Genomic DNA, 27,103 nt, shown 5'->3' with positions numbered 1-27,103 from the left:
TCCTTTTCCTTAGCCCAGGGTGAGCCTACACATGGATACTTTCATTGCTGGGCTTGCGGTCACCAGACTCGGCTTGTATTGTTTCCATGTCACAGAACACACAGGCTGCTGCCTTCGGCTGATGTATACGGCGGGCCGGGTACTGATGACTAATCATAAGGACGACTTTAGGATATGGTCTTTACCTTGTTGATCCCTGATCAAGAGAGCAATTCTTACTCAGTTACTCTCAGAAGTTCCATTTTGATGCAATATTTTATGCCTTTTTCAAGGCAAGGTCTCAAGTAAATGGTAATGGGAAGGGAAGTATATAGGATCCATTCTACTTCTTTTTTTAAACCTCTTACTGTTTTAGTTTCAAAAGTTACATCAAAATGGCACCTTAAAGGGGTTATTGGGAGAAAACAAGTTATAACCCATCTTTAGGATAAGTGACTGATAACTTATTGATCGCTGGGACTTCGACTTTATCTCACCCCAGTGTTAGATTCACAGTTACACTGCTCAATACTGCTGTATAATGTCCTCAGATTTCAGATGTTTTATCTCACCTCATTGTTGGATTCACAGTTATAAATATACTCATCAGTACTACTGCATAATGACCTCTGTTTTTTAGTAAGTGTTTTATCTCCCCCAAGTGCTAGATTCACAGCTACACTGCTCAGGACTACTGTATAATATTTTCAATAGAACTCCTATAATGGCCAGAGATGGTATTATTCCTCATGTACACCCATAGAACAGCTTATTCTGAAAAGTCACTTGAACGGACAGGTACACTATGAAATCAATTACTCCACACCAACAGAAACCAACATGTTAAGGAGCAACGGAAAAGTTGGTGTGTTTTTTGTTTTTTTTTTAAAGGGAATATGCTTTCTATACACATTTTTGAGCAAAGTGCTTCCAGACCGTCCCCATGGACGAGCCCTCAGTGTCTCTTGCTGCAGATGTTAAAATAATAATTATACAGAATGATTAATCAGCGGTAATACGTCCCAGCCATACCCTGCACACGTGCTGCACACCTGGGCAGAATATGTCTACACGTTGGCGTGTTCCTCTCCATAGACACAGCAGCGTGCACCGAACTCTGCACAAAATGCTCTTTGTTCTCCTTACAAGTCTGCATTTTGTCTCTTTCAGGATTAGCGGTGACCTCCGGTAACCCCAGCGGCCTGCTCACCCCTCACCTCTCTCCCATGTAACTGGAAATGTCTTGGCGAAACTTCTGCTTCTGATACATTCCGGGCCCAGGGAAAAGTAAACTCAGGCCAATTGTTTACACACTCCCAGCATTCCTGGCCCTCCTGAAAACTGGAGCATTGCCTACCATGGGGGCCGCCACAGCATGGGCACGCTGGCATCCCTTCTAGCACTTGGCGCATGCTGGCATCCCCTGCCTTCTAGCTTTGGGCACTCTGGAATCCTCTGCCTTCTGGCACTGGGCACTCTGGCATCCCCTGCCTTCTGGCACTGGGCACTCTGGCATCCCCTGCCTTCTAGCACTGGGCACTCTGGCATCCCCTGCCTACTAGCACTGGGCGCATGCTGGCATCCCCTGCCTTCTGGCACTGGGCACTCTGGCATCCCCTGCCTAATAGCACTGGGCGCATGCTGGCATCCCTTGCCTTCTGGCACTGGGCATTCTGGCATCCTCTGCCTTCAGGCACTGAGCGCATGTTGACATCCCCTGCCTTCTGGCACTGGGCACTCTGGCATCCTCTGCCTTCAGGCACTGAGCGCATGTTGACATCCCCTGCCTTCAGGCACTGGGCACTCTGGCATCCCCTGCCTTCAGGCACTGGGCACTCTGGCATCCCCTGCCTTCAGGCACTGGGCACTCTGGCATCCCCTGCCTTCAGGCACTGGGCACTCTGGCATCCCCTGCCTTCAGGCACTGGGCACTCTGGCATCCCCTGCCTTCAGGCACTGGGCACTCTGGCATCCCCTGCCTTCAGGCACTGGGCACTCTGGCATCCCCTGCCTTCAGGCACTGGGCACTCTGGCATCCTCTGCCTTCAGGCACTGGGCACTCTGGCATCCTCTGCCTTCAGGTACTGGGCACTCTGGCATCCTCTGCCTTCAGGCACTGGGCACGCTGGCATCCCCTGCCTAATATCACTGGGCGCATGCTGGCATCCCTTGCCTTCAGGCAATGGGCACTCTGGCATCCTCTGCCTACTAGCACTGGGCGCATGCTGGCATCCCTTGCCTTCTGGCACTGGGCGCATGCTGGCATCCCTTGCCTTCTGGCACTGGGCGCATGCTGGCATCCCTTGCCTTCTGGCACTGGGCACTCTGGTATCCCCTGCCTTCTGGCACTGGGCACTCTGGCATCCTCTTCCTTCTGGCACTGGGCACTCTGGCATCCTCTGCCTTCTGGCACTGGGCACTCTGGCATCCCCTGCCTTCTGGCACTGGGCACTCTGGCATCCTCTGCCATCCTCTGCCTTCTGGTGCCATTTTTAGTCTACCTACATATTGTGTGTATGATCTGTGGAATATTGTGATGTTTACAATATGGCGGTGTATTTCCTGACTGCACGAGTTTTTTCTAGTGACTCCCTTGCTTAGCCAGTGTCAATCAGGGGATCAGGTCTAATGAGATGCCCGGGTCATACCTTGTCTAATGTTTACCTGCCAGGTAGAAGCCATATATTTTACTAACACAGGGACCACTTGTGACACTGCCAAATGTGCCCTGCAGAGCGGGGTCTGCCTTATACTTCTAATAAAACTCTCAAAACGTCTCTCGTGTCCATCTCTTGTCTCTGCTTCAAATGGATGATAGGAAATATCTGCTTCAGGTGAACTTTCTGCCACGTCTGGCATGCCTGATATTCCAGGTTGTGTGGCAAGGCTTAATGGGGTAATGGGGTTCTCTGATTTAGGAAATCCCCGATCCCCAGCTGCAAATTGCTTTAAAAAAAAAAAAAAAAAGCCTTACTCATACTCCCCAGGTCCAGTGCGGAGTGTCTGTTATTGTCATGCGGCCATCACTGTTTAGCGCCTCTAAATGAGTTGACACCAGGCGGCGCTAAGGTCACCGATTGGCTGCAGGGCTGTCTACATGACATCAACACTGCAGCAGAGCAGTGGCTTTGGACCTGAGAAGGGTGATTAAGGATTTGGTGTTTTTTTTTCAACCAACTGCCCCCATAGGATAGAGGTTTCCTGAAACCATCAAACCCCTCTTAATGCTTCACAGGTTGCACTTTTTTCACATCTTGTAGATGCTCTTAGTCTGGGAGGGGGCCAATATCCGAGGCCCCTTCCTTGGCTAGAATTTACTGTACTCGACTGATGAAATGTCAGGTTTTATATAAGATGGGTGTTTTTCAAATCGAACGGCACACATAAGGTCCATGTGCCTTGCGATCTTTTTTTTCCCTAGTTCTATTCCTATTGGGGGCAGTAAAAAATCTAAATGCAAAAATGAATAAACTAAATTGAAAAAAAAAAAGTACTTGGACGCGACAATACCATCAATCAAGTCATTAAATTATTTAACTCCTATAAGAAACAGAGTAACCGTCGATGTAATAAATCAATAGTACACATGGAAATAAACCACATTGTAGTATATCTTATCGGAGAAATCTGCTTCTTTCTCCTCTTGGACTGATCCTTTCACTGATTTCATGGGTAAAAACGGTAAAATCTGTATTCAGTGATAACAGATTTTCCAATTACTGAGAGTTGACAGTTGGTGCTTTTAAAATTCTATGGAGGAGGGAGGAGCTAGAGTGCTGAAATGAGTTAGGCCGGGGTCACACTAACCGACGCAAAATACGGTCAGTATTTTACATGCGTAATACGGATGAATGGCCCCTAAACAGTGCTCCGTATGTCATCCGTAAGCAAGGTGTGGTCGCGTATTTTGCGCATGTAAGCATCCGTATGTAATCCGTATGGCGAGATTTTCTCGCCGCCTTGCAAAATGGACATATAATGGAGCCCTATGACAGGGTTTCTAACAGAAAACAAAGAATAGATATAGACACATAGAATGCATATATATATATATATATATATGTATTCTATGTGTATATATCTATTCTTTTGTTTCTTTATTAAACCTGTCAGTGTGAGTTTACTGTATAGCGCACTGAATTGCCGGCTTTGCTAAAAGACACCGGGTGCGTATTTCTCGCAGGTCACATGTGTGTTCCGTGTGTAATCCGTATTTTTTCCGCACCCATAGACTTGCATTGGCGTATTACGGGCGTAGTACGCTGACAATCACAGCATGCTGCGAGTGGCACGGAGCGTAGAATACGGACGAGAAATATACGGCTTGTGCGAGGGACCCCATAGAGAATCATTGGTCCGTGTGTAATGCGTGCTTTTAACGCCTCTCACTCGGCCGTATTCCTCGCCAGTGTGACCCCGGCCTTACAGTTTAAAAGAAAAATTCAAAATATAGCGGTCATTTCAGAGCTTGCAGCAGAATGTCTGTGTTCCTTTAGCTCCTCCCCACCTCCTGTGCTCCATAGAACTTTATAAGCACCAACTGTCCAGGAAGAGAAAATCAGATTTCCGTAACTAAGATATGTTACAAAGTTTCTTATTTGTCTTATTACTTTTTTTAAGCGTCAGACTTCCAGTTTGGTGGCTGCATCTCCCTAAAAAATGCAATAAAAAGGGATTGATCCACACATTGTATGTATCCCAGAATGGTTTGGATAGAGACGACAGCTCGTCCCCCAAGAATACAAGAACCGCACGGCTCCACGGATAAAATATATAATTATTTTTTTTTAAAAATCTAAGATCCGCAGTTTTTTAACTATTAAAATAATGAAGACATATCCACAAGTCTGGTGTCGGCGCCTTTGTCCTGAGCCTGAGAATCTCGAGCCAGACGATCGCTTTATTGCACAATGAATGACATAACAATGGCAGAATAACGTTTTAGGTTTTTTCCCATCATTTCACCAGATATGGAATGTATGTCTTCTACATTGTACAGTAAGAGGAACGGTGGAACTAAACACGGTGATCCGTCCAGCAAAAACCATCCCTCCTACTTCTGTATCTATGGGGATGAAAACGTTCTGGCTCTTGGAAATAAAGGAAGTTGTAAAAAACTGAAAATGAAAAATGGCCGAGGCAGGGAGGGGTTAATGTAAGGGCCAATCGGCGTGTTAGTCCAATCAGGAGGCAGCTTCCCTTTTCAAAATGTAAAAAAAAAGCTGAGATCTGATTGGCTGCAATTGGCTATCCCTCCCTTCCCTTTTATGGTAACAACGTCGCCCAATCAAATCTCCGTTTTCACTTAAGTGGACAGATAAAAGCTGAACTCTCATTGGCTGGACTCTTTACTCCTCAGGATTTACACACACACAATGGCGGCTGATAGACGCACATTCAAGCGCCAGTTACTGCGCGTGCGCGCATTTCCTCGTCCAGGCCGTTGCCTGATGACGTGTTAGCTTACATCATAATTTCCCATAATGCAATGCTTCCACAAACGCTTCCAAAATGGCGTCGTCACGTGGTGTCTCAGCCCGGTCACCTGACCGTGGCGTCATCAAGCTCCTTGCACCGCACGGGAGAGTGGACGCCGCGGCCGCACGTGTCACCTTGACGGCAGCAGAGCAGGATGGTAAGAGAGAGACCGAGACGTGACCCAGCGAGCGGCGTCTGTGTGCGGGGCACTGCCATGTGTGGGCTCTGCACTACAGATCCCAGCATGCCCTCCCGGCGTGCGGCTCTTTTAACGGCAGTGACGTGAAGATGACACGGGTGACTGCTCCTTTCCTTTGATAGAATTGTGTCTTACCCCAAAAGTCGATTATCACCAATGACAAATGTTATTAGGACCGTTGTGCCCGCGTTACCGTAAAGCAGCGCCGTGGGGTTACTATGACAACGGTGCCTCTGATGGTTACAGGGCGAGGGCTCTACGGTAGTCATATATGACACCACTGCTCACCCAGGTGCACCGCCTGTGATTGGCTGCAGCGGACACGATGTCATCAGATAAACCTTTTTCTTTATACTCCTTCCTGTCCTTTCAGGAACAGCTTTTTTTCAGCAGTCTCATTACCAGCAGAGTCAGTGACAGCACACGCCTTCATACAGAAGTTATAGCGCAGGATCCATCAATGGCTGTGGACTACGTTACTTAGCACACGCTCATGAGATGCTTCAGTACAGCGGATCGGGCCGGGGTCTGATCATCGCAGCTAATGTTCATGTGCTTCCTGATTGAGATATAGAAAAAAAAACCATTGCCAAAAATGTCTAAAAAATCCCAGATTTAGAGGAAACCTGTGTTATGCTATTAACCTGCAGCTATCTGGTTAATCTGATGGTTAATAGTTTTTATACTGCTGCCCGGCCGCCTTCCTGAGAAAATGAGCTGTACTACTCTCGGGAGCCGCCGGCTTTCAGTCATAGAGGAGAGAGATGTGACGTCGCCCCGCTGCTGACTGACAGCGTGCTGTACATCGCACTGGTGCAGAGCGTGCCGCCGGTCAGTGTGCGGGCGGGATTACAGCCGCGGCTCACATCGTTCTGTCAGTCTCCTCTTTGACTGAAAGCCGGCGGCTCCCGAGAGGAACAAAGTTAATTTTCTCCTGGTGGTCACATTTTCAGTATTGCAGTTTACCTGCAGATTAACTCCATAGTGTCTGGAAACATGGCAGGTTCCCTTTAAACGATAAGTCATTTTTCTGATGATCACTTCCCTTTAACCCCTAAGATGCTGCTGCCAGTTGTGACAATTAAGAGTTTTGAAATTGAGGGAGGGTTGTAAGTTTCCCTTCCCGAAGGCCTCCATACAAAGTGATTATAGGGTGCGAATGACGTCATGGTCGTTGGGGGAGGGTGCCAGTGATGTACACCTACGTAATCCAGTAATTTGGGGATCCCTGGGGAGGAGGGGACCAATAAAAAAAAAAAAAAGGCGTGGAGAGGAATATATAATAAAAAATGACATCTCTTTTCCTAGAAAGTAAAGAAATTCTAATAAAAAATTAAATATTAATTATTCGGTTTTCTACGAATTAATCACACGTAATATTTATCACTTAAGGTGAAAACTGGAAATAATTGAAATGGAAGAATTGCTGTTTTTTTTTTTTGGTCACTAATTAAAAAAAATTCAATAAGAGATCATCAGAAAGTCACAAGGACCCCAAAATAGTAAAAAAAAAAACCCTGCAGCTCGTGCCGCAAAACCCAGCACTGATCTGGCGCTACACAGGAAGATACATAGAGTGGTAGCTCCTGAAAAGAGGAGGGATCATACATGAGTAGGGACCCACAAGGCCTGGAGCCGGCCCGGTGCTTACCGATGTGCGTTGTCCCCTCTATAGGCGAAGTATTTGGCTCAGATCCTGGTGATGGGGGCGCAGGTGGTGGGCCGGGCATTCACAAGGGCCCTGCGGCAGGAGTTTGCCGGTAAGTGCTCAGCGTACAGTAGAGGTGACGGCGCTGTGCACTATATACGCCTCTTACATGATGTTCCCCCAATGTCATCACCCAGCAAGCAGAGCAGCCGCAGAGGCGAGAGGGGGGCGCGCAGGAAAAGAGTCCGCAGCAGCCAGCAGCTTGTCAGGAATAAGCCTGCAGGAGGCGCAGCAGATCCTGAACGTCTCCAAACTGGAACCTGACGAGATCCAGACGGTAAGAAAGGCCCAGAGGGGACGCAGTCCAGAGACCTCATGATTCATGGGGGGGCTTCTGATACGTCACCTCATGTACATTTGCTTGAAATATGGTATTCGGGAAAACTGCTCAAATAACAATTCCGTAATACTTTTTAAATGCTACCTATTTTGAAAGATGACCCACAGGGGGAGCTAGACGCTCCTTGCAGGTCACGATAAAAACTTTACTGAGGATCTGATCTTGTCTCTCTCCTCTAGAAATTCGACCATCTTTTCAAAGTGAATGACAAGGCGGCAGGAGGATCTTTCTACTTACAGTCAAAAGTGAGTGCAGCACATCGACATTTATCGCCAGGATACTCCCCGGACTGGTGGTCCCATGTCCCCTGTATGCATGTGTGTGGCCATCGCTCCCAAAGGCAGTGACTGGAGCCATGGTCACACCTGCATGTACTATAGCTCCATTCACAAGGGACCTGCAATTACACGATCAGGGGGAGACCCAGCAGTCGGCCCCCTAGCGATCATATATTAATCGCCTGTCCTGTTGGTGGGGCAGCCCTTTTAAAGGGGACAATTTACTGATCGCTGGGGTCCAACCGCTGAGACTCCCAGTGATGCTTCAGAGCTCCATCTTGGATGAAGCACAGGTGCATGTGCTCCACCACCACTGCACCCCTTGTGTATGAGCCAAGTACAATGCTCCGTTATTTCCTTCAGTCTCATAGACAATGAATGGAGCTGAGCTTGAGCAACTCTGCTTCATCTGTAGAGCCCGATTCTGAGGATCCAAAGCCCCAATCTCAGCATCACTGGGAGTCCTCGTGATCGGACCCCCATTGTTCATCGTCTCTCTCCTGTTTACGGTGTGCCGTCATGTATATTACGCTCTGTACATATGACTGTGATACGGATCCGTGCAGGAGCTGCGTATGTAGAAGTCATGGTGGGGAGCCATCCCATCTTTAATTTAACCCCTTGATGACATTCGCCGTTCATGTGCGACTGATGTTCACATTGTGTGTATGGCGCAGACTCACAAGCCGGCACCAAGGAGACAAAGCTGCCTGCAATCACAGCATTTTAACCTCTTAAATGCCACTGTCAATCGTTCATTTAAAAGGTTAGATATGGGAGGGGAGCGCCCCCTCCCCACGTGATACAATTACAAGGTGAAAATTGGCGTGGTAGCAGTCGAAGGCCAAACGTAACACAAAAATCTACAGCGTGATCTTTTGTTTTTTCAGTTTCATGCCACTTGGAATTTTTTTTATTGCTTGTTTTCTTTAGTGCATTATGTAGTAAAACGAAAGGTGTAATTCAAAACTACAACTCATCCCGCAAAATAATAAACCCTAAAACCCTACTACGGCAGCATCTCCATAAAAATGTAATGGTCTTGGAAGAAGAGGAGAAAATAAAGGCAACAACTGTCTGCAACTCTGAACTTAAACTACTGCTGACTGATGAGGACACATTGAGCCTCAGATACAAAGCCAGATGTGCAGTGATCAGCTGAGACCTTGAGGGCCCCCAGCAGAGACCTTGAGGGCCATTTATTGACCGCCTCTTTTACACTTTTGGAAAGTTACACTGGCTGTCATTTTGGTCCGTGTCTCGTGGGGACCGGATTCGAACCAATCTGGTCTCGTCCATTTTGCAGATAGGAAATTGCTAGTTTCAATTGTGCCAAATGTTGTGAGCCCCTTGGTCACGCTCACAGAGCTACACACAGTTGCAGTCACACCCCAAATTTGCAGACTTGAATTCGGCCCTAGAAGGATTGTGGATGTTCCGTATTGTGGTCGAGCGCCCAGTACTGGGCCGGTTCCTGCACAATAATCTTGTAACGTCACTTTATTCTGATTTTTATGTCTAGGTCGTTCGAGCCAAAGAGCGACTGGACCAGGAATTACAGATCCAAAACGACACGACTCGCTCGGGAGAGGAGTCCAAGACCACGTGACTGAGACCCTTCCAGATGCCTCCTGCCAATATCCCCCTTCACGGCTCCAGGGGTGACGGTGATGACTTCTGTGACCACACATCAGGTTATCCCCTCTGATAACACAAGACAGGGAAATCCTTCATGTAATATATTGCTGAGATAATAAAGCTTTATATTTTTGTAGGTGATTGTGATGAGTGGTGTATGGGATCACACATGCCATGTGCACAGTGGAGGCAGCCATGACAGTCCTATGTGGCTGACTGCTGTCCAGGTTTTCCCCACCCCAGCACTTACACTGGACGCAGCCATTGAATGTCGCTGGTTACAGTCGAGCATTTTTACTGTTGATTCTCGAATGTCCAGGAAGGTTAGGATGATTGAATCTCGGGCACTGGTTCTTCCCGGACGCCGTTTTGTTCTACCCAAGCCTTGTATTTTATTATTGGCCCTGATGAGGCACAAATGATCCGAATAAAGTAATTTCCTACCCACAGTAGTTCTTCACAGGTTGTGATGAGTAGAATTTAGATATAGAAAATAGCGCCTCTCCTCTCTGTAGGCCGCATCTAGTATTGCTAGCAGACAACATAACACATGGTTGGTCTGGGAAGCTGAGCTTTGAGGTGTTGTTTGGCCTCTAGACCTGCTTTGTGTCCTTGTATATGGGGAATGCGCCCCAAGGGGAATTTGTCAGGACAAGAGGATTCTACATGCCAAATATGTGCATGGATGCGAATGGGGTTGAGTAGATCTTACTTTAAAAAAAAAAAAAAAAACAGTTTCGAGAGGACAGCATGATCTATTGGGTGTACTAATTCCAAGGCAGAATTTATAATGTTTGTTTTAGCTTTACACAGCAATTTTAACAGGTATTTTCAAATTAAGTACACCATCCTCATCAGGGCTAAAATCCATTTGCTGCTTGTATTGTGATATCTGGTGACCGCTTTAATATAGCTGTCAGATACCGTAACAACAGTAAGTTATTGGGGGTTATTGCACCCACGTCAGGCGGGGATAGTACTTTGCCTCCTACCACTGAGCTCCGACACCTTAGGTTACCAACCCTACATTAGTAGCCTCAGATGAAGTAGAGAAACCTTATCTGCGCAGCAAGATCTAGAGAGCTTTGTACAAAACATTTGCCAAGCTCAAAAAATGTGTGTGTGTGTATATATATATATATACACACTCACTGGCCACTTTATTAGGTACACCATGCTAGTAAGGGGTTGGACCCCCTTTTGCCTTCAGAACTGCCTCAATTCTTCGTGGCAGAGATTCAACAAGGTGCTGGAAGCATTCCTCAGAGATTTTGGACCATATTGACATGATGGCATCACACAGTTGGCGCAGATTTGTCGGCTGCACATCCCTGATGCGAATCTCCCGTTCCACCACATCCCAAAGATGCTCTATTGGATTGAGATCTGGTGACTGAGGAGGCCATTTGAGTACAGTAAACTCATTGTCATGTTCAAGAAACCAATCTGAGATGATTCGAGCTTTATGACATGGCGCATTATCCTGCTGAAAGTAGCCATCAGATGTTGGGTACATTGTGGTCATAAAGGGATGGACATGGTCAGCAACAATACTCAGGTAGGCTGTGGCGTTGCAACGATGCTCAATTGGTACCAAGGGGCCCAAAGAGTGCCCAGAAAAAATTCCCCACACCATGACACCACCACCACCAGCCTGAACCGTTGATACAAGGCAGGATGGATCCATGCTTTCATGTTGTTTACGCCAAATTCTGACCCTACCATCCGAATGTCGCAGCAGAAATCGAGACTCATCAGACCAGGCAACGTTTTTCCAATCTTCTACTGTCCAATTTCGATGAGCTTGTGCAAATTGTAGCCTCAGTTTCCTGTTCTTAGCTGAGAGGAGTGGTACCCAGTGTGGTCTTCTGCTGCTGTAGCCCATCTGCCTCAAAGTTCGACGCACTGTGCGTTCAGAGATGCTCTTCTGCCTACCTTGGTTGTAACGGGTGGCAATTTGAGTCACTGTTGCCTTTCTATCAGCTCGAACCAGTCTGCCAATTCTCCTCTGACCTCTGGCATCAACAAGGCATTTCCGCCCACAGAACTGCCGCTCACTGGATTTTTTTTCTTTTTCGGACCATTCTCTGTAAACCCTAGAGATGGTTGTGCGTGAAAATCCCAGTAGATCAGCAGTTTCTGAAATTCTCAGACCAGCCCTTCTGGCACCAACAATCATGCCACGTTCAAAGGCACTCAAATCACCTTTCTTCCCCATACTGATGCTCGGTTTGAACTGCAGGAGATTGTCTTGACCATGTCTACATGCCTAAATGCACTGAGTTGCCGCCATGTGATTGGCTGATTAGAAATTAAGTCTTAACACACAGTTGGACAGGTGTACCTAATAAAGTGGCCAGTGAGTGTGTATATATATATATATATATATATATATATATATATATATATATTTTAATGCAATTAAAAACAATTAATGGACATACTAAGTCAGACACAGACGGATACTCATAGAAGAAAACAATCGAAGAGCGCAGGGTGATCAATGCTTAGAGGCAAAAACAGAATGGGTCACGTATAATAACGTACATACACAGCTCACCAATTTAAAAAAAAAAAAAAAAAAGTTTTGCATCAAGCTTGGTCAGGGTTCTGGATGCAAAATGCGTTTTTTTTTTTTTTACGAGTACTACCGTGTATGTGCGTTATTATAGGTGACCCCTTCTCTTTTTGCTGTTTTTGCCTCTGAGCATTTTTTTTTTTTTTTTGGCGCTCGTTTATTCTTTCCTGTCTCCAATGCGGACATATCAGTTACTCGCTCTAATATTGTGTCTAACATGTATGAGGTTGGTCTCGTGGATCACCTAGTTGTAGTTTTATGGTGCTTGATCTTGTATGTCTATTAATTTGTTTTTTACTAGAGATGAAAACATAAAAAAAAAAAAATACTTTTAACTCCCTCCCCCCCCCATTTTTAAATGGTCAAGGGTGTGTGCACACGTTGAGGATTTGGCTGCAGATTTTTCTGCACAGATTTAGCTGAATCTGCAGGTAAAATGACCTGCATTTTCCGTGCAGATCTTGTGTGGATTTCGCCTGCGGATCCCTATGATGGAAGAGGTGTAAAAACGCTGCGGATTCCGCACAAAGAATTTACATGATGCGGAAAATAAACCTCAGCAAATCTGCGTGGAATTTTCCACAGGATGTGCGCAGCGGATTTGGTTTTCCATAGGTTTACATGGTACAGTACACTGCATGGAAAACTGCTGCGGATCTGTAGGGCCAAATCCGCAACGTGTGCACATACCCTAAAAAAGCCCAGACGTCGCAAACTTCTTGCTCAAAAAAAAACAACATTGAAACATTTTGATGCGGTATATTAAGGAAAACCTTTCTAATCATTGCTACAATTACATTTAGGCCTTGTGTACACGACCACGGACGTATGTGGAGGACAGGTGGATGATATCTGGGTGCTGTCTGTTTGCATCAAGGACCCTTTCATTAGAATGGAAGAATTTAACCTGCAAATTGGGCTAAAGTCCAACACTTCCCCGGATCCATCATTGTCTTTGCGCCTTTTTCGTAAAAATGTTTTGAATAGTGACACTGTTTGTGGCATATTTATTATTTTATTTGCGCCTTTAGATGCGAACGGAGGTCAGATCATCACATAGGTATGGAATTAAAAGATACAATTCCGAATCCTTGATGTCACCACTAGGGGGAGCTTGCTGTGTACTGTTTTGTATGTAGTAATGTCTTTTGCTCCCCCTAGTGGTGATGAGAGGGATCTCTAGATCAGATAAATTGCTCCAAATCCCTTTAATTCTCCGATTGTGGGGTCGCCCCACTGATCTGATATTAATGACCCAACCTTAGGCCTTTAAATTCCGCTACATAATATAACTTGATATGATCTAAAAAAAACAAAACAAGCATGGACTTATTTTTTTTGCTTATGTTTTTATTGTTTCTTTTAATGGTTGAATAAATGCCCCCGACTCGGGGAGGCATCTCGTTGGCAGCTTTGCTCCCGTATGGAGCTCACTGGACAATCTCCGCACTCAAGGGGCGGTCTCGTCATGTCACAGTCACTCAGGATCTCCCACGCACACCGATGCAAGAGCTGTCTTCACTTGGACAATGAGGAGTTAAAAGACAAGGGGGGGGGGGGGGGACAGGGAGGTTCATCATGATACAGAAGGCACTTCATGTGGCTGCCTGCAGATCATTACTCCTGCACCCGAGGGCCACACAGAGCATCACTCCCTTTGCTTGGTATTACTGTACTCCAGTGTCTCCCAACACAGTAATTACATGTGTGTGAATGAGAATTTAGAATATCCAGCATGTGACTTTTTCTTGTGGTCCCACCAGCGGAAATTTAAGCACTGCCTATCAAAATCACATCTTGAAAAAGCCACCACAGGCCTCTAACCCTGCATAGAGCCAAAGCCTAAAATCCTCACTGCCTGCAGCCACCACTAGGGGGAGCACACTGCATACACTCAGCTCAATAATAAAACTATGCTATGAGCGCCCTCTAGTGGTGGCTGCAGAAATGTATCGTGTAATTGGGGTCTTTTGAGGATATATATACACGCACAAGGATGAAAATCAGTACCGTACATCCGAGTGCCATTGTTTTGGTGGCAAGTACATGACTATTTGCAAGCTGCAGTGAGATAATTAGGGCAGCTTTAAGAAAAAAAAATCTGCTACCTGTGAATCTCTGACCCCTATAAATATCAGAATTAATTTAGAGATTGCTGGACCTTTGCCAAATGTTGGAAGCTTACGTTGAAGTGGATCTGTCACTAGATTTCACAGTACAAACTGACTCCATATTATTAAATAGATCGTTGACCTGCTGAAGCTGATGTACTTACTATGAAAACGCACATGAGACTGTATTTTTTTTTTTTTAATGTTTTCTTACCTGATCTTAACATGGAGTCATTACTCTTTTTAATATCAGGGTTATACAGCCATTGTCAAAGTAAGTACACCAGCCTCACCAGGACATAGAGGTTTATTTGATAGTATATTGTGAAGCCTGGTGACAGACGCTTTAAAGAGGAAATAATAACAACAAAAAAAACAATACCTTTTAGTTGTTTTTCCACATGGAATAAAATTTTCTGAAATGCGTCTGTTCCCAATTGTTAAGGTCCTCAGATGTCTATGTCGGGATGCGTTCACCCCTGAAGTCAGACGGGCACAGGACATAGAAGTCCACCTGTAGTTGGAGGTTGGGGTAGGCTTTTTCATGGACGTCATTAATGAAGACGCCGCGTAGCATAACCATAAACGCACTCCTGACATAGACATCAATGGGAAACCATCAGCGGACAGGAACTGTTTGGCCACACCAAGGGTGCACCCGATCCTGTGCGGGGTTTGAACAGTCATTCTGCGCTAACAGTCCCTTTAAACGCCTTGAAGGAAAACTGTAGCTGAATAAAACAACGTTTCTCCTAACTAAAGGCATAGTCTGAGCTATTGATGACCTGCACTTAAAGGGATTGGGTGTTACGCAGTGTATGGAGCGGTGCTGTACACTGCACGTCCAGCGTTGTGTGGTGCCGGGTGTCAAACCCACACCAATTTGATATGGATGACCTGTACTAAAAAGGCATCAATATCTCAGTCCTGGACAATCCCTTTAAAAGGGGTGGAGGGGGGACTGGATTATTAGGGAGAGGCCACTTTGGCTTCTTCCTTCCAGGGGAAAGAAAAATTAATATACCAAATAAAAATGGCGTTCACGTTCTCGCGCAGCGGCGTTCCGTAGGGCATTCTGGCAATCACCCGATGCTGCTGTGATGTCACACAAGCATCACACACGAGTTCGGGACGTCCATGTACAACATGGAAAGTAACGAGTGCCGGACTATGTGGAATGTGCTGTGGATGCATCTGCCCGGATCGTACCCGGAGCCACAGACGTGTGTATGGAATGTACGGGGCTGACGCACACAGAAGCGTGATTGCTGCTCTTGGAGCCAGGAAGATTTGCATTCCCCACTGTGACAAATTGGATTTTGGAGAGCAGAGCTTACATAAGCCTTCAGCAGACGCCGCTCATCACAAGGGTCCTGGGAGTAAAGGTTCAAACAGCCTAGATCAGCGCCATTCCCGGGACGGCAAGAGTCACTGAGTTGCAATATCAGACCCAGCCTATAGGCAAAAGGGGGCGCTCTGCCTGGGAGAAAATGGCCATATGTTGGACTGCAATGCCCGGACTGACCACAGGTTTCATAGATACATATGAGGCTCTAAGTTCGGCCTCCAGACTGGGCCATTGGGGGGTGATAATGACAATTATTTTATTTTCCCATCTTTTTTTTTTTTACTTAATGTTACCCAATACAAGCCCTATCACATATTAAACGTTAGATTAGTAATCCCATAGCCTTTCCAAGTTTTTAAAGGATCAAAAAGATGTCCACTTTACTCCAAAAACAGCACCTCCCTTGCCTCGAGGTTGTGTGTGGTATTGCAGCTCAGCCCTATTCGATAAAGCTGAGCTGCAATACCTGACACAACCTTTGCCCAGGGGTGGGGCTAATTAGTCATGTTTTTGTAATATTTTGACAACCCCTTTAATTTTTTTTTTCTTAAAGGATTTACTGGAAGGTTCCTCTAATAATAAATTGATGACTGTAAATCACGCTGGGATCTCCAGCGATCAGGGGAGATCCTGGCAGCCAGTGTTCAATTTTCTCTGCAGCGCCACCACAGGTAAAATTACGTATTACACAGTGCTCATTAAATTCAGTAAGCGGATGGGATGCATTAGGCCTCTATTAATGCAGAATTTTCTAACATTTGGAAATCAGACGACCCCTTTAACTCAAGGACTTCAACCCGATGCCCAGATCGTGGACTAGGGGGGGACCCAAGAGATACCAGCAGAGCATCGAACTCACACACCACTCGCAGTCTATAAAATAGCTTGGATGGCTCCGTCAATGGCGGAGCCTGCGGAGAACCATCCTCCTCCTCGCTCATTGATAAATGCCGGATATATAGGGATTTGATTGTTGTTTTTTTAAAGCGAAACATTTTCTGCGCGCTCTGAGGACAAGCGAAAGAGAAGCGGCATTCATTGCGCCTGAATGCGTTGTCACAGGATATCTATTGGGGGGGGATCAACTGGTTTGTGATGAAGAAATGGTGCGGCGTGGAGAAAGTGCAGAGAGCAAGTTAGTGCATAGGTACGTGTCAAAAAAAAAAAAAAGGAAATGAGCGGAATGTGATATAAGAGAAACCGGGACGATACAAGTCCGAGCGGGGAACAGTTCTGGAATGAGGATGGAGCATGTGAAAAGCCGCCATAGCGCCGGCGATGAGTACGCAGAGAATCGGAGGGTGGATGCGAGAGCGGACATTTCGCAGACTCCCCCCACGCTCCTCTCCTCTCTTGTCGTTTCGCAGAGTCAGCTCCGTTCCCGAGCAACTCCATTATTATTGCTTTTCTCGGAAGGTGTAAAAAATAAAACCTTCTCTCGTGAATTCTGAGAAACAGAAGTAACTTCACCTTGGCCTCTGACAAAGTGCTTTGTTCTACTCAAGTCCCCTGGGGAAGTTATCTTTACTGTTCAGTGTTTGCCGTCCATCCATCTGTGCCCATTTTAGACACACAAAAGGGGGGGGGAAGCAAAATTATACAGATCCGGTCACACTTCAGCGCAGAGATTGACGAGGCTGAAAAATGCACGTTCTCTGCATTGGTGCTTGTGCCAGACGTCTGCGGGCATCACCGGGCCGGGAATGTAACTGGGTCACGCTTTTTCGGCAGAGGAGGAGCCCCTGTTGTGTGTGTAGGTTTGGTGGGCACAGGTGGAAAGTTACAGGGGCACGGCCTTCTCAGTTGACCACCGCTGGTTTCAGTAACAAGGACCCCGGAGGGATGACCACCCATCCTGGCAGTAGAGAATCTGAGCCCATGCCAGGTGAGAGATCTAAGACCCCGCTGGGTAGCAGAGACAGTGCATCTGCTGAACTAGGCCTCATTTTTGACCCTTCAGTCCTTTCACCACTGTCTGACCTTTGACTCTTAGGTCGTTTTTCACTTTCCGATTTCCCTGCTGAAATCAGAGAGACTAAAGGCAATCCGAGCCCCGCCGCCGAGTAAGCTTGGGACAGCAGGGACCCCTTGGCCAAGTTGAGAGGGGATCCTGCAAGTGTCAACATGGGGTTTGGTAACCCCGCAAGAGCAGACGCTACACCGCTGCAAGCCAACGAGCTCAGGTCTAAAGGTCCCGGTGCCAATGGGATGGGCAGGGTCTGACTGCCAAAGATGGCTGCTGGGTTGGGGATAATGAGTTGGGCACCGCTGGTATAGCTGCCGTCCCCGGACACTGGTAATTTGGGTGGCTGGTGTATCTTCAATAACTGGCGTTGCTGATGGGAGATGAAGTGGCCGTGCGCCTTGATGTGTTTCCTTAGAGAGCTGGGGTCCGTGTAGCGTTTCTGACACCCGGGCATCTTGCAGTAGTAGGGCTTGTCCACGTAGTGGGTGCGCGTGTGCTTGAAGCGGTCGCTTGAGTTGGAGTAACGCTTGTTGCAGCCCTCGTAGGGACACATGTAAGGCTTTTCACCTGTTGGAAAAAAAAACAAAAGAAAAATGGTGTTACAAAAAAAATAAATAATGACAAGAAAGTACACCCCAAGGTGTCAGTGCTCCCCCTAACTCAAAAGAAGAATGATAACTATGATATTAAAGGGGAATCACACCCAAATATTACATAGAGGGCAGATACCTGAAACTATGGAATCTAAAAGATTAGACAGAGGGAGGAAGCTTCCTTATCTGCCACAGAAACACTGCACCTACTCCGTCCTGCCAGAAGCACCACCAATAGGTCGATTCATGGCGGCAGGGATAATACACTGCAATGCTGACGTGGTGCAGTGTATTATTATTATTTATTTTATGGGTGCTCACGTGATCGCAATGGGACAAAAAATGTTCAAAAATATTTTTTAAAAATCCCTTTCCCCCTATTAAAACACACATAAAGCTATAAAGTGATCACAGTGGAAGCCCCCATCTCACAGATGGAGACCCTCCTGTGTCTGTATGGCATCCATTTTTTTTCTACACACCCATTGAGTTGAGACGAGTGTGTGAGAAAACGGTCACCTGAACAAGCCCAATCATGATATTGGTCTGCGTGCCAGGCATTTCACACCCGGGCCGCCTGAATGAGGCTCAGTCTGAGTTTCCCGCTCTCTGGACGCCGTTCTCCTTTAAAACACAACAACGTGTCTAATAATATAATATATTACAAGAGGGGCAAACAGAAGAGCCCCCCCGGCCCCGGACAGGGGGCTTCCATTACACGTACCTGTGTGTGACCGGTTGTGGATCTTCAGGTTTTCCAGCCGTGAGAAACTTTTGTGACAAGTCGGGCAGCAATGCGGCCTCTCGTTAGTGTGGGTGCGGATGTGAATCAGCATCTTATACCTGCGGGTACAGGAGGCATCATATGTATATTAGTAGCAGTCTGCCAGCTGTTGGAACTACATCTCCCAGCATGCCCTGTCCACCTTCACCACAGCTGGAGAGCCACAAGTTGAAATTCACAATGGTTCCTGCAGGAGGCGCTGTGGTTCCTTGGTCCATACCTATTACTTACTTTGCTGTCAGTGAATGGAAACCTTATGAATTAGACCCAGAGGCTGCAAATCAATGGCACCTAATATAGAAAGGGGGTCCTACTGCTGAGACCCTCGCCAATCCTGAAATGGGGGTCCTAAAAATCCCTTGATGCATGTGTAACCTCCGCTCTACTCACTTCTATCTAATCACTCCTAATGTTTAAATGACAATTTTTCATTAATATCAAAATTTGTATGTTCGGTCTGAAATGGATTTTCAAAGTCAGTACACTAGTGTCATCAGGTCTACGAGATCTATTTAAAGGGGTCGTCCGGTGCACAGATGATGACTGGTGGGGGTCTCAACCGATCGACAGAACGGGGGAACCTTTATCCTTGTTAGAATAGAGCGGCAGTGCACATGCCTGACTGCTGCTGCTTTCACTTCCTACAGAGCTGCGCTCAGCTTTTTCAGCAGTAGCAGCAGTCGGGTGTCCAACCTGCGGTGTCTTTTTGTAACTGGAATAAAAGAACCCCATCTAGAAAACAAAATCCCGGTTGTGCCGATCAGGGAAGGTCCCAGCGGTCGGGCACCCACAGATTAGCAAGTTGGGTCTCACCTGGCATTGAATCCCCGTCCCCGGCGGGCACATCCCTCCCAGTGGCAGCAATATCCGGCATCTTTTTCTGGCTTCACATGGAAATCATTAACGTGATCCACCAACTCTTGCAATAACTCGAACAGGCGGTTGCACTGAAAAGTCACAGGTCAAAGGTGAAGTTAAGCGCTGGGAAATGATCTCTGGTGGGCCGAGCGAGGGGATGGGCGGCCGGTCACTAGCGGACAGATTTCTGCTTTTCCTCCCATAAAACATGTTATTTTTAAACAGAAAGGTGCCCTGATTTTTGTAATATACTGGGATTTCCAGGACTAGGAAAAGATCAATATGAGATCAGCGGGGGGTCTGAACCTTGGAACCGCCTTTGTCGATCAGCTGATTTAAGGGGTGAGAGCATCTCACCCTCGTTGGTTACAGCACCGCACATTTAGCAGTGGCTGTGTTTGGTATTGCAGCTTGGTCTTGCTGACCGTAAGGGGACTGAAGTGCTGCAAAATGTACGAAGCTGTGCCAATGGAGTGGACGCGGCGGTCCCTTCTATTGGCGGTGGTGCTGAGAATTGCCCTTCTCCCATTGATCTGATACTGATGTCCTGTCCTAAGGGTTTGTGATCAATGGGCTGGTTTAGAGATAATCAAACTGATTTGTCCGGTGGACACTTTGCCTCCTGCTGGCTGGATTCTGTTACTGCAGTATATAATGAACATACGGTAAATATATATATATACATATACCACTCATCACAGACCACTACTGCGGCTGATGTCATGCTGATTGACAGCCGGCTCCCTGCTGTCTAACTGCGGGGAGCCAATTGTCAATCTGCTTGACATCCACAGTGATGTCCTGTCAACATAGCAGCTTTTCTTCTTCTGCTCTGTTATGTTGACGAGAGGTCAAATGCAGCAGAAGAATCACCAGATTTGTCATAGATAAGAATTACAGAAAAAAAATTAAAGAAAAATTAGTATCCATACGGACATCTTCAGAGAAGACTTATCACCCTCACATTGAACATATGTGGAAATGAGAAAAACTAATTATAGCAGGGGAAGAGGGAAAGAGAGCTAATACTTCCATTTCCATCGAAGTAGCGACCCCCTGCAGCAACCAGGTAATTGCAGCAGGGAGATTTCCTGGTAAGAAGGCCCCACTGTTAAGATTCCTTTATGCAGAGGCATAAGCTTCCTCTGATCAAAGTAACCAGATAATTAAAAAAACTTCATCTGCTCTGGGAACCAGATACCAAAATGGGGATTCAGTTACACAGAGGCATAAGCTTCCTCTGATCAAAGGATCTCTCGCAGCCCAGGTGTTGCCAGTGGTCAATGATTAATATTTGGGTCTGCATCGATACTATATTTATGGGAGATATATTTTCGGAGTTGCTGCGAAGGGACGAACATAACGCATTCACTCACATCACTGTACGGCCATTGTAACCCCCTCCAACTTAATAACAGTCCGATGGATGATACCATCCATGCCATGTTTCATCTCAATATAAAGGTTAAATTGCGATAAGACACATGACAATATCTGCTGACTGGGACCTCCAAGGGTGACGATACCCTGTAAGTTGGGGATATCATAACATTCTGAAAGACCTAGTATATCCTACAACCAACCCCACATGAGCCCATCAAGGAGAGGTATGTGGGACTAGCATTGAGCTAATAAAAATGAAAGTTTGGGCCTCTGTCTTTGTTATACTGCTGCATTGGGTGGCTCTTACCTTTGCCCACTGACACACCAGCTGTTTTTGTTCTGTGTACTCCAGGGACAGGCGCTTCTCCTTAGGTGGGGTCAGAAACATGGATGGGGGTAGCTGTAGACCAGAGCTGAGAGGCAGGAAAAACTGGAATGGACTGGGAGCCATATCACCCCTGCAGCGCAGTGATGGAGTGTCCTAGGGAACAGAAGATATTTTAGATGAGAAGGAATTGGATGGAGCCTAGGGTCATTTCCAGGAGAAATCTGCATTTCCCCAGAGTATAAAAAGGCAGAACAGCTCTGGCCTAGATACGTCCTTCCTCCTTATATAACATACATGGGAATAAACGGAAAAAGAGCAGAGGTCTGACTCTGCCACCTACTGGCGGGGGCAGGTATTACATAATATTAAAATGGACATGTGACAAGCGTTGGCAGAGAAGACTTACCAATGGAGTGTCTCCACCAGTCACCCTTTCTGGGGACAGAGATGCCCGGCTGGGGGAGTCCATACCAGAAAGGGGAGACAGGCTGAGGTCCACGATTGGTGGCGTAGAGAATGGGGGGCTGTCTCCCTCCCGAAAACGAGGCAGGAACCCTGTAAAGTAGGAAAGCACAACATCGGAGAAGAATCAGAAGGACGGCACAATCTGGCTACAGAGGGGGCAACGGATGGCTTAAAGCAAAAATTAAAGAAGGGGTCCAATGGCATATACAAAACATTACCTGGAGGGGGTGAGGGGCAGATAGGGGTGATGACAGTCGTTCCATCATCCCGTATCATCAGCTCATGGTGCACAGACATTTTCTTAGTGCTCCCCCCATTGCGATCTCTCTTCTCTCGTGCTGCCCGCAGCTTAGAGATACTGAGCTTCAGGTCCAGGGGTTCGTCCAGTGAGTGCATGATCAATGGCTACAGCCAGAGCCCCCCCAGCCGTCCTGCGCAGAGAGGAGAAGGCGATTAGAACAATATGCATACATTCATACACTCAGGCCTGTCACTAATCTGCAGCACATCGCACCATTAACCCATCGCATGGTACAACACAGTGGAACCCCGCATGCATGCAGGGGGTTAAACACAGTTTTGTGCCTGGTTGCAGTGTCAATCCCAATTGCCACGTGTGGTTTCCTGACGGGTGAGGGGGTGTAGGATCCCCCTATGAGATGTAACATACCCCCTCTCCTAAGAGAATCTGGCAGAGGGAGGGTCACCCAACCAGTGCCATGTGGGGATAAAGGCGTGTCCCCCCCCACCCTCTGCGCCACCCCCATCCTGGGCAGAGGGCCAGCCATGGCCAGACACTGAGGAATGTTGGAGGCCTGGGAGCACAGTGGAGAGCAGAGAGAATGGGAGGGTGGAGAGAGATGGTGAAGGGGAGGGCGAGAGAGGACACCGCCAATGTGAAGGGGAAGGACATCAGAGAAGAGGGGCAGAATGACAGGAGAGAAAAAAGACAGTGGACGGGGAGGAGAGACAGGAACAGGAGCTAGAGAGACAGACAGAGACAGGCCAGGAAGTCAGCAGGTGACAGGTAGCCAGAGGCATGATGAATAGAGAGTGCTGTGAGCTAGAAAACAGCACATTACACGAGAGGAACCACAAATAATGCTCAGTGTGTACACACATACCTAACAATGTCTGTGTACATAAATACAGAACAATGCACATATACACACACATACATAATAATGCCACATATAACAATGCACACATACAGAGCAATGCACATATACATACATAATACACACATACAGAACAATGCATATATACACACATACAGGGCAATGCACATATACATAGCAATACACACATACAGAACAATGCACATATATACACATGACAATACACACATAAAGAACAATGCACATATACACACATACATAATAATGCCACATATAGCAATACACACATACAGAGCACTGCACATATACATACATAATACACACATACAGAACAATGCATATATACACACATACAGGGCAATGCACATATACATAGCAATACACACATACAGAACAATGCACATATATACACATAACAATATACACATAAAGAACAATGCACATATACACACATACAGAACAATGCACATATACACACACATAATACACACATACAGAACAATACACATACAGAACAATGCACATATACAGAACAATGCACGTATACATAACAATACACACAGAACAATGTCTGTGTACATAAATACAGAACAATGCACATATACACACATACATAATAATGCCACATATAACAATGCACACATACAGAGCAATGCACATATACATACATAACAATACACACATAAAGAACAATGCATATATACACACATACAGGGCAATGCACATATACATAGCAATACACACATACAGAACAATGCACATATATACACATAACAATATACACATAAAGAACAATGCACATATACACACATACAGAACAATGCACATATACAGAACAATGCACATATACACACACATAATACACACATACAGAACAATACACACATACAGAACAATGCACATATACAGAACAATGCACGTATACATAACAATACACACAGAACAATGTCTGTGTACATAAATACAGAACAATGCACATATCCACACATACATAATAATGCCACATATAACAATGCACACATACAGAGCAATGCACATATACATACATAACAATACACACATAAAGAACAATGCATATATACACACATACAGGGCAATGCACATATACATAGCAATACACACATACAGAACAATGCACATATATACACATAACAATATACACATAAAGAACAATGCACATATACACACATACATAATAATGCCACATATAGCAATACAGAGCAATGCACATATACATACATACAGGGCAATGCACATATACATAGCAATACACACATACAGAACAATGCACATATATACACATAACAATACACACACAGAACAATGCACGTATACAGAACAATGCACGTATACACACATACATAATGCCACATATAGCAATACACACATACAGAGCACTGCACATATACATACATAACAATACACACATAAAGAACAATGCATATATACACACATACAGGGCAATGCACATATACATAGCAATACACACATACAGAACAATGCACATATACAGAACAATGCACACATACAGAACAATGCACATATACACACATACATAATAATGCCACATATAGCAATACACACATACAGAGCAATGCACATATACATACATAACAATACACACATAAACAATGCATATATACACATATACAGAACAATGCACATATATACACATAACAATACACACATACAGAACAATGCACGTATACACACAGAACAATACACACATACAGAACAATACACACATACAGAACAATGCACATATACAGAATAATGCCCATATACACACAGAACAATACACACATACAGAACAATGCACATATGAATAATGCCCATATACACACAGCACAATACACACGTACAGAACAATGCACATATACATAACAATACTCACATACAGAACAATGCACATATACAGAACAATGCACATATACAGTATACACATAACAATACACACATACAGAACAATGCACGTATACAAACAGAACAATACACACATACAGAACAATACACCCATACAGAACAATGCACATATACAGAATAATGCACATATACACACACAATACACACATACAGAACAATGCACATATACATAACAATGCACATATACATAACAATACTCACATACAGAACAATGCACATATACAGAACAATGCACATATACATAACAATGCACATATACATAACAATACACACATACAGAACAATGCACATATACACACAATGCACACATACAGAATAATGCACATATACAGAACAATACTCACATACAGAACAATGCACATATACATAACAATACTCACATACAGAACAATGTCTGTGTACATACAGAACAATGCACATATACACACATACATAATAATGCCACATATAGCAATACACACATACAGAGCAATGCACATATACATACATAACAATACACACATAAAGAACAATGCATATATACACAGATACAGGGCAATGCACATATACATAGCAATACACACATACAGAACAATGCACATATACACACATAACAATACACACATACATAACAATGCACATATACACACATAACAATACACACATACAGAACAATTCACATATACACACAGAACAATGCACATATACAGAACAATACACACATACAGAACAATGCACGTATACATATCAATACACACATACAGAACAATGCCTGTGTACATAAATACAGAACAATGCACATATACATACAGAACAATACACACATAAAGAACAATGCATATATACAGTCATGGCCAAAAGTTTTGAGAATGACACAAATATTAATTTTTACAAAGTCTACTGCTTCATTTTTTCTAATGGCAATTTGCATATACTCCAGAATTTTATAAAGAGTGATCAGCTTAACAGCAATTACTTGCAAAGTCAATATTTGCCTAGAAAATTAACTTTATCCCCCAAAACACATTTCAACATCATTGCAGCCCTGCCTTAAAAGGACCAGCTAACATCGTTTCAGTGATTGCTCCATTAACACAGGTGTGGGTGTTGATGAGGACAGGGCTGGAGATCAATCTATCATGATTAAGTAAGAATGACACCACTGGACACTTTAAAAGGAGGCTGGTGCTTGGCATCATTGTTTCTCTTCTGTTAACCATGGTTATCTCTAAAGAAACACGTGCAGTCATCATTGCACTGCACAAAAATGGCCTAACAGGGAAGAGTATCGCAGCTATATAGATTGTTGACTGAGGTGCAATCTATCGCATCATCAAGAACTTCAAGGAGAGAGGTTCCCTTGTTGCCAAAAAGGCTCCAGGGCGCCCAAGAAAGACCAGCAAGTGCCAAGACCGTCTCTTAAAAGTGTTTCAGCTGCGGATCGGGCTACCAGCAGTGCAGAGCTTGCTCAGGAATGGCAGCAGGCAGGTGTGAGTGCATCTGCACGCACTGTGAGGCGGAGACTCTTGGAGCAAGGCCTGGTCTCAAGGAGGGCAGCAAAGAAGCCACTTCTCTCCAGAAAAAACATCATGGACAGACTGATATTCTGCAAGAGGTACAGGGAGTGGACTGCTGAGGACTGGGGTAAAGTCATTTTCTCTGATGAATCCCCTTTTCGATTGTTTGGGACATCTGGAAAACGGCTTATTCGGAGAAGACCAGGTGAGCGCTACCACCAGTCTTGTCTCATGCCAACTGTCAAGCATCCTGAAACCATTCATGTGTGGGGTTGCTTCTCAGCCAAGGGAATGGGCTCTCTCTCAGTCTTGCCTAAAAACACAGCCATGAATAAAGAATGGTACCAGAATGTCCTCCAAGAGCAACTTCTCCCAACCGTCCAAGAGCAGTTTGGCGATCAACAATGCCTTTTTCAACATGATGGAGCACCTTGCCATAAAGCAAAGGTGATAACTAAATGGCTCAGGGAACAAAACAGAGATTTTGGGACCATGGCCTGGAAACTCCCCAGATCTTAATCCCATTGAGAAC

The 27,103-nt window shown here is 45.3% G+C and overlaps 2 protein-coding genes across 13 annotated transcripts in view; one reads left to right on the top strand and one right to left on the bottom strand.

Moving 5' to 3' along the window:
• Positions 1-9,756, top strand: part of LOC141057042 (mitochondrial import inner membrane translocase subunit tim16-B-like) — a 122,938-nt gene extending 113,182 nt beyond the window's left edge. For 2 of the 4 annotated variants that reach the window (XM_073553542.1, XM_073553543.1), the window contains one exon: positions 1,150-2,756. In XM_073553542.1, the coding sequence (XP_073409643.1) occupies positions 1,150-1,155 (6 nt within the window). In that variant the 3' untranslated portion in view covers positions 1,156-2,756. Of the gene's footprint in view, positions 1-1,149; positions 2,757-5,394; positions 5,615-7,331; positions 7,417-7,501; positions 7,642-7,883; positions 7,950-9,504 lie in introns of those variants that run through there. The other 2 variants (XM_073553544.1, XM_073553545.1) reach the window with 2 other exon arrangements.
• A 3,771-nt stretch (positions 9,757-13,527) lies between these two features.
• The window catches only part of GLIS2 (GLIS family zinc finger 2), a 60,338-nt gene continuing 46,762 nt past the window's right edge, over positions 13,528-27,103 (bottom strand). For all 9 annotated transcript variants that reach the window (XM_073553534.1, XM_073553536.1, XM_073553532.1 and 6 more), the window contains 6 exons: positions 22,253-22,465; positions 21,976-22,124; positions 21,549-21,722; positions 19,814-19,947; positions 18,941-19,059; positions 13,528-18,190 (listed from right to left, as the gene is read on the bottom strand). In XM_073553534.1, coding sequence (XP_073409635.1) covers positions 17,457-18,190; positions 18,941-19,059; positions 19,814-19,947; positions 21,549-21,722; positions 21,976-22,124; positions 22,253-22,430 — 1,488 coding nt within the window. In that variant the 5' untranslated portion in view covers positions 22,431-22,465 and the 3' untranslated portion in view covers positions 13,528-17,456. The remainder of the gene's footprint in view (positions 18,191-18,940; positions 19,060-19,813; positions 19,948-21,548; positions 21,723-21,975; positions 22,125-22,252; positions 22,466-27,103) is intronic.

The sequence above is a fragment of the Dendrobates tinctorius genome, unplaced genomic scaffold (assembly GCF_039654945.1).
Source record: "Dendrobates tinctorius isolate UK_male_01 unplaced genomic scaffold, ASM3965494v1 ptg000202l, whole genome shotgun sequence".
NCBI classification, from domain to species: Eukaryota; Metazoa; Chordata; class Amphibia; order Anura; family Dendrobatidae; genus Dendrobates; species Dendrobates tinctorius.
The sequence above is the reverse complement of the archived record's forward strand: the minus strand, read 5'-3'. Positions and strand labels throughout refer to the sequence as shown.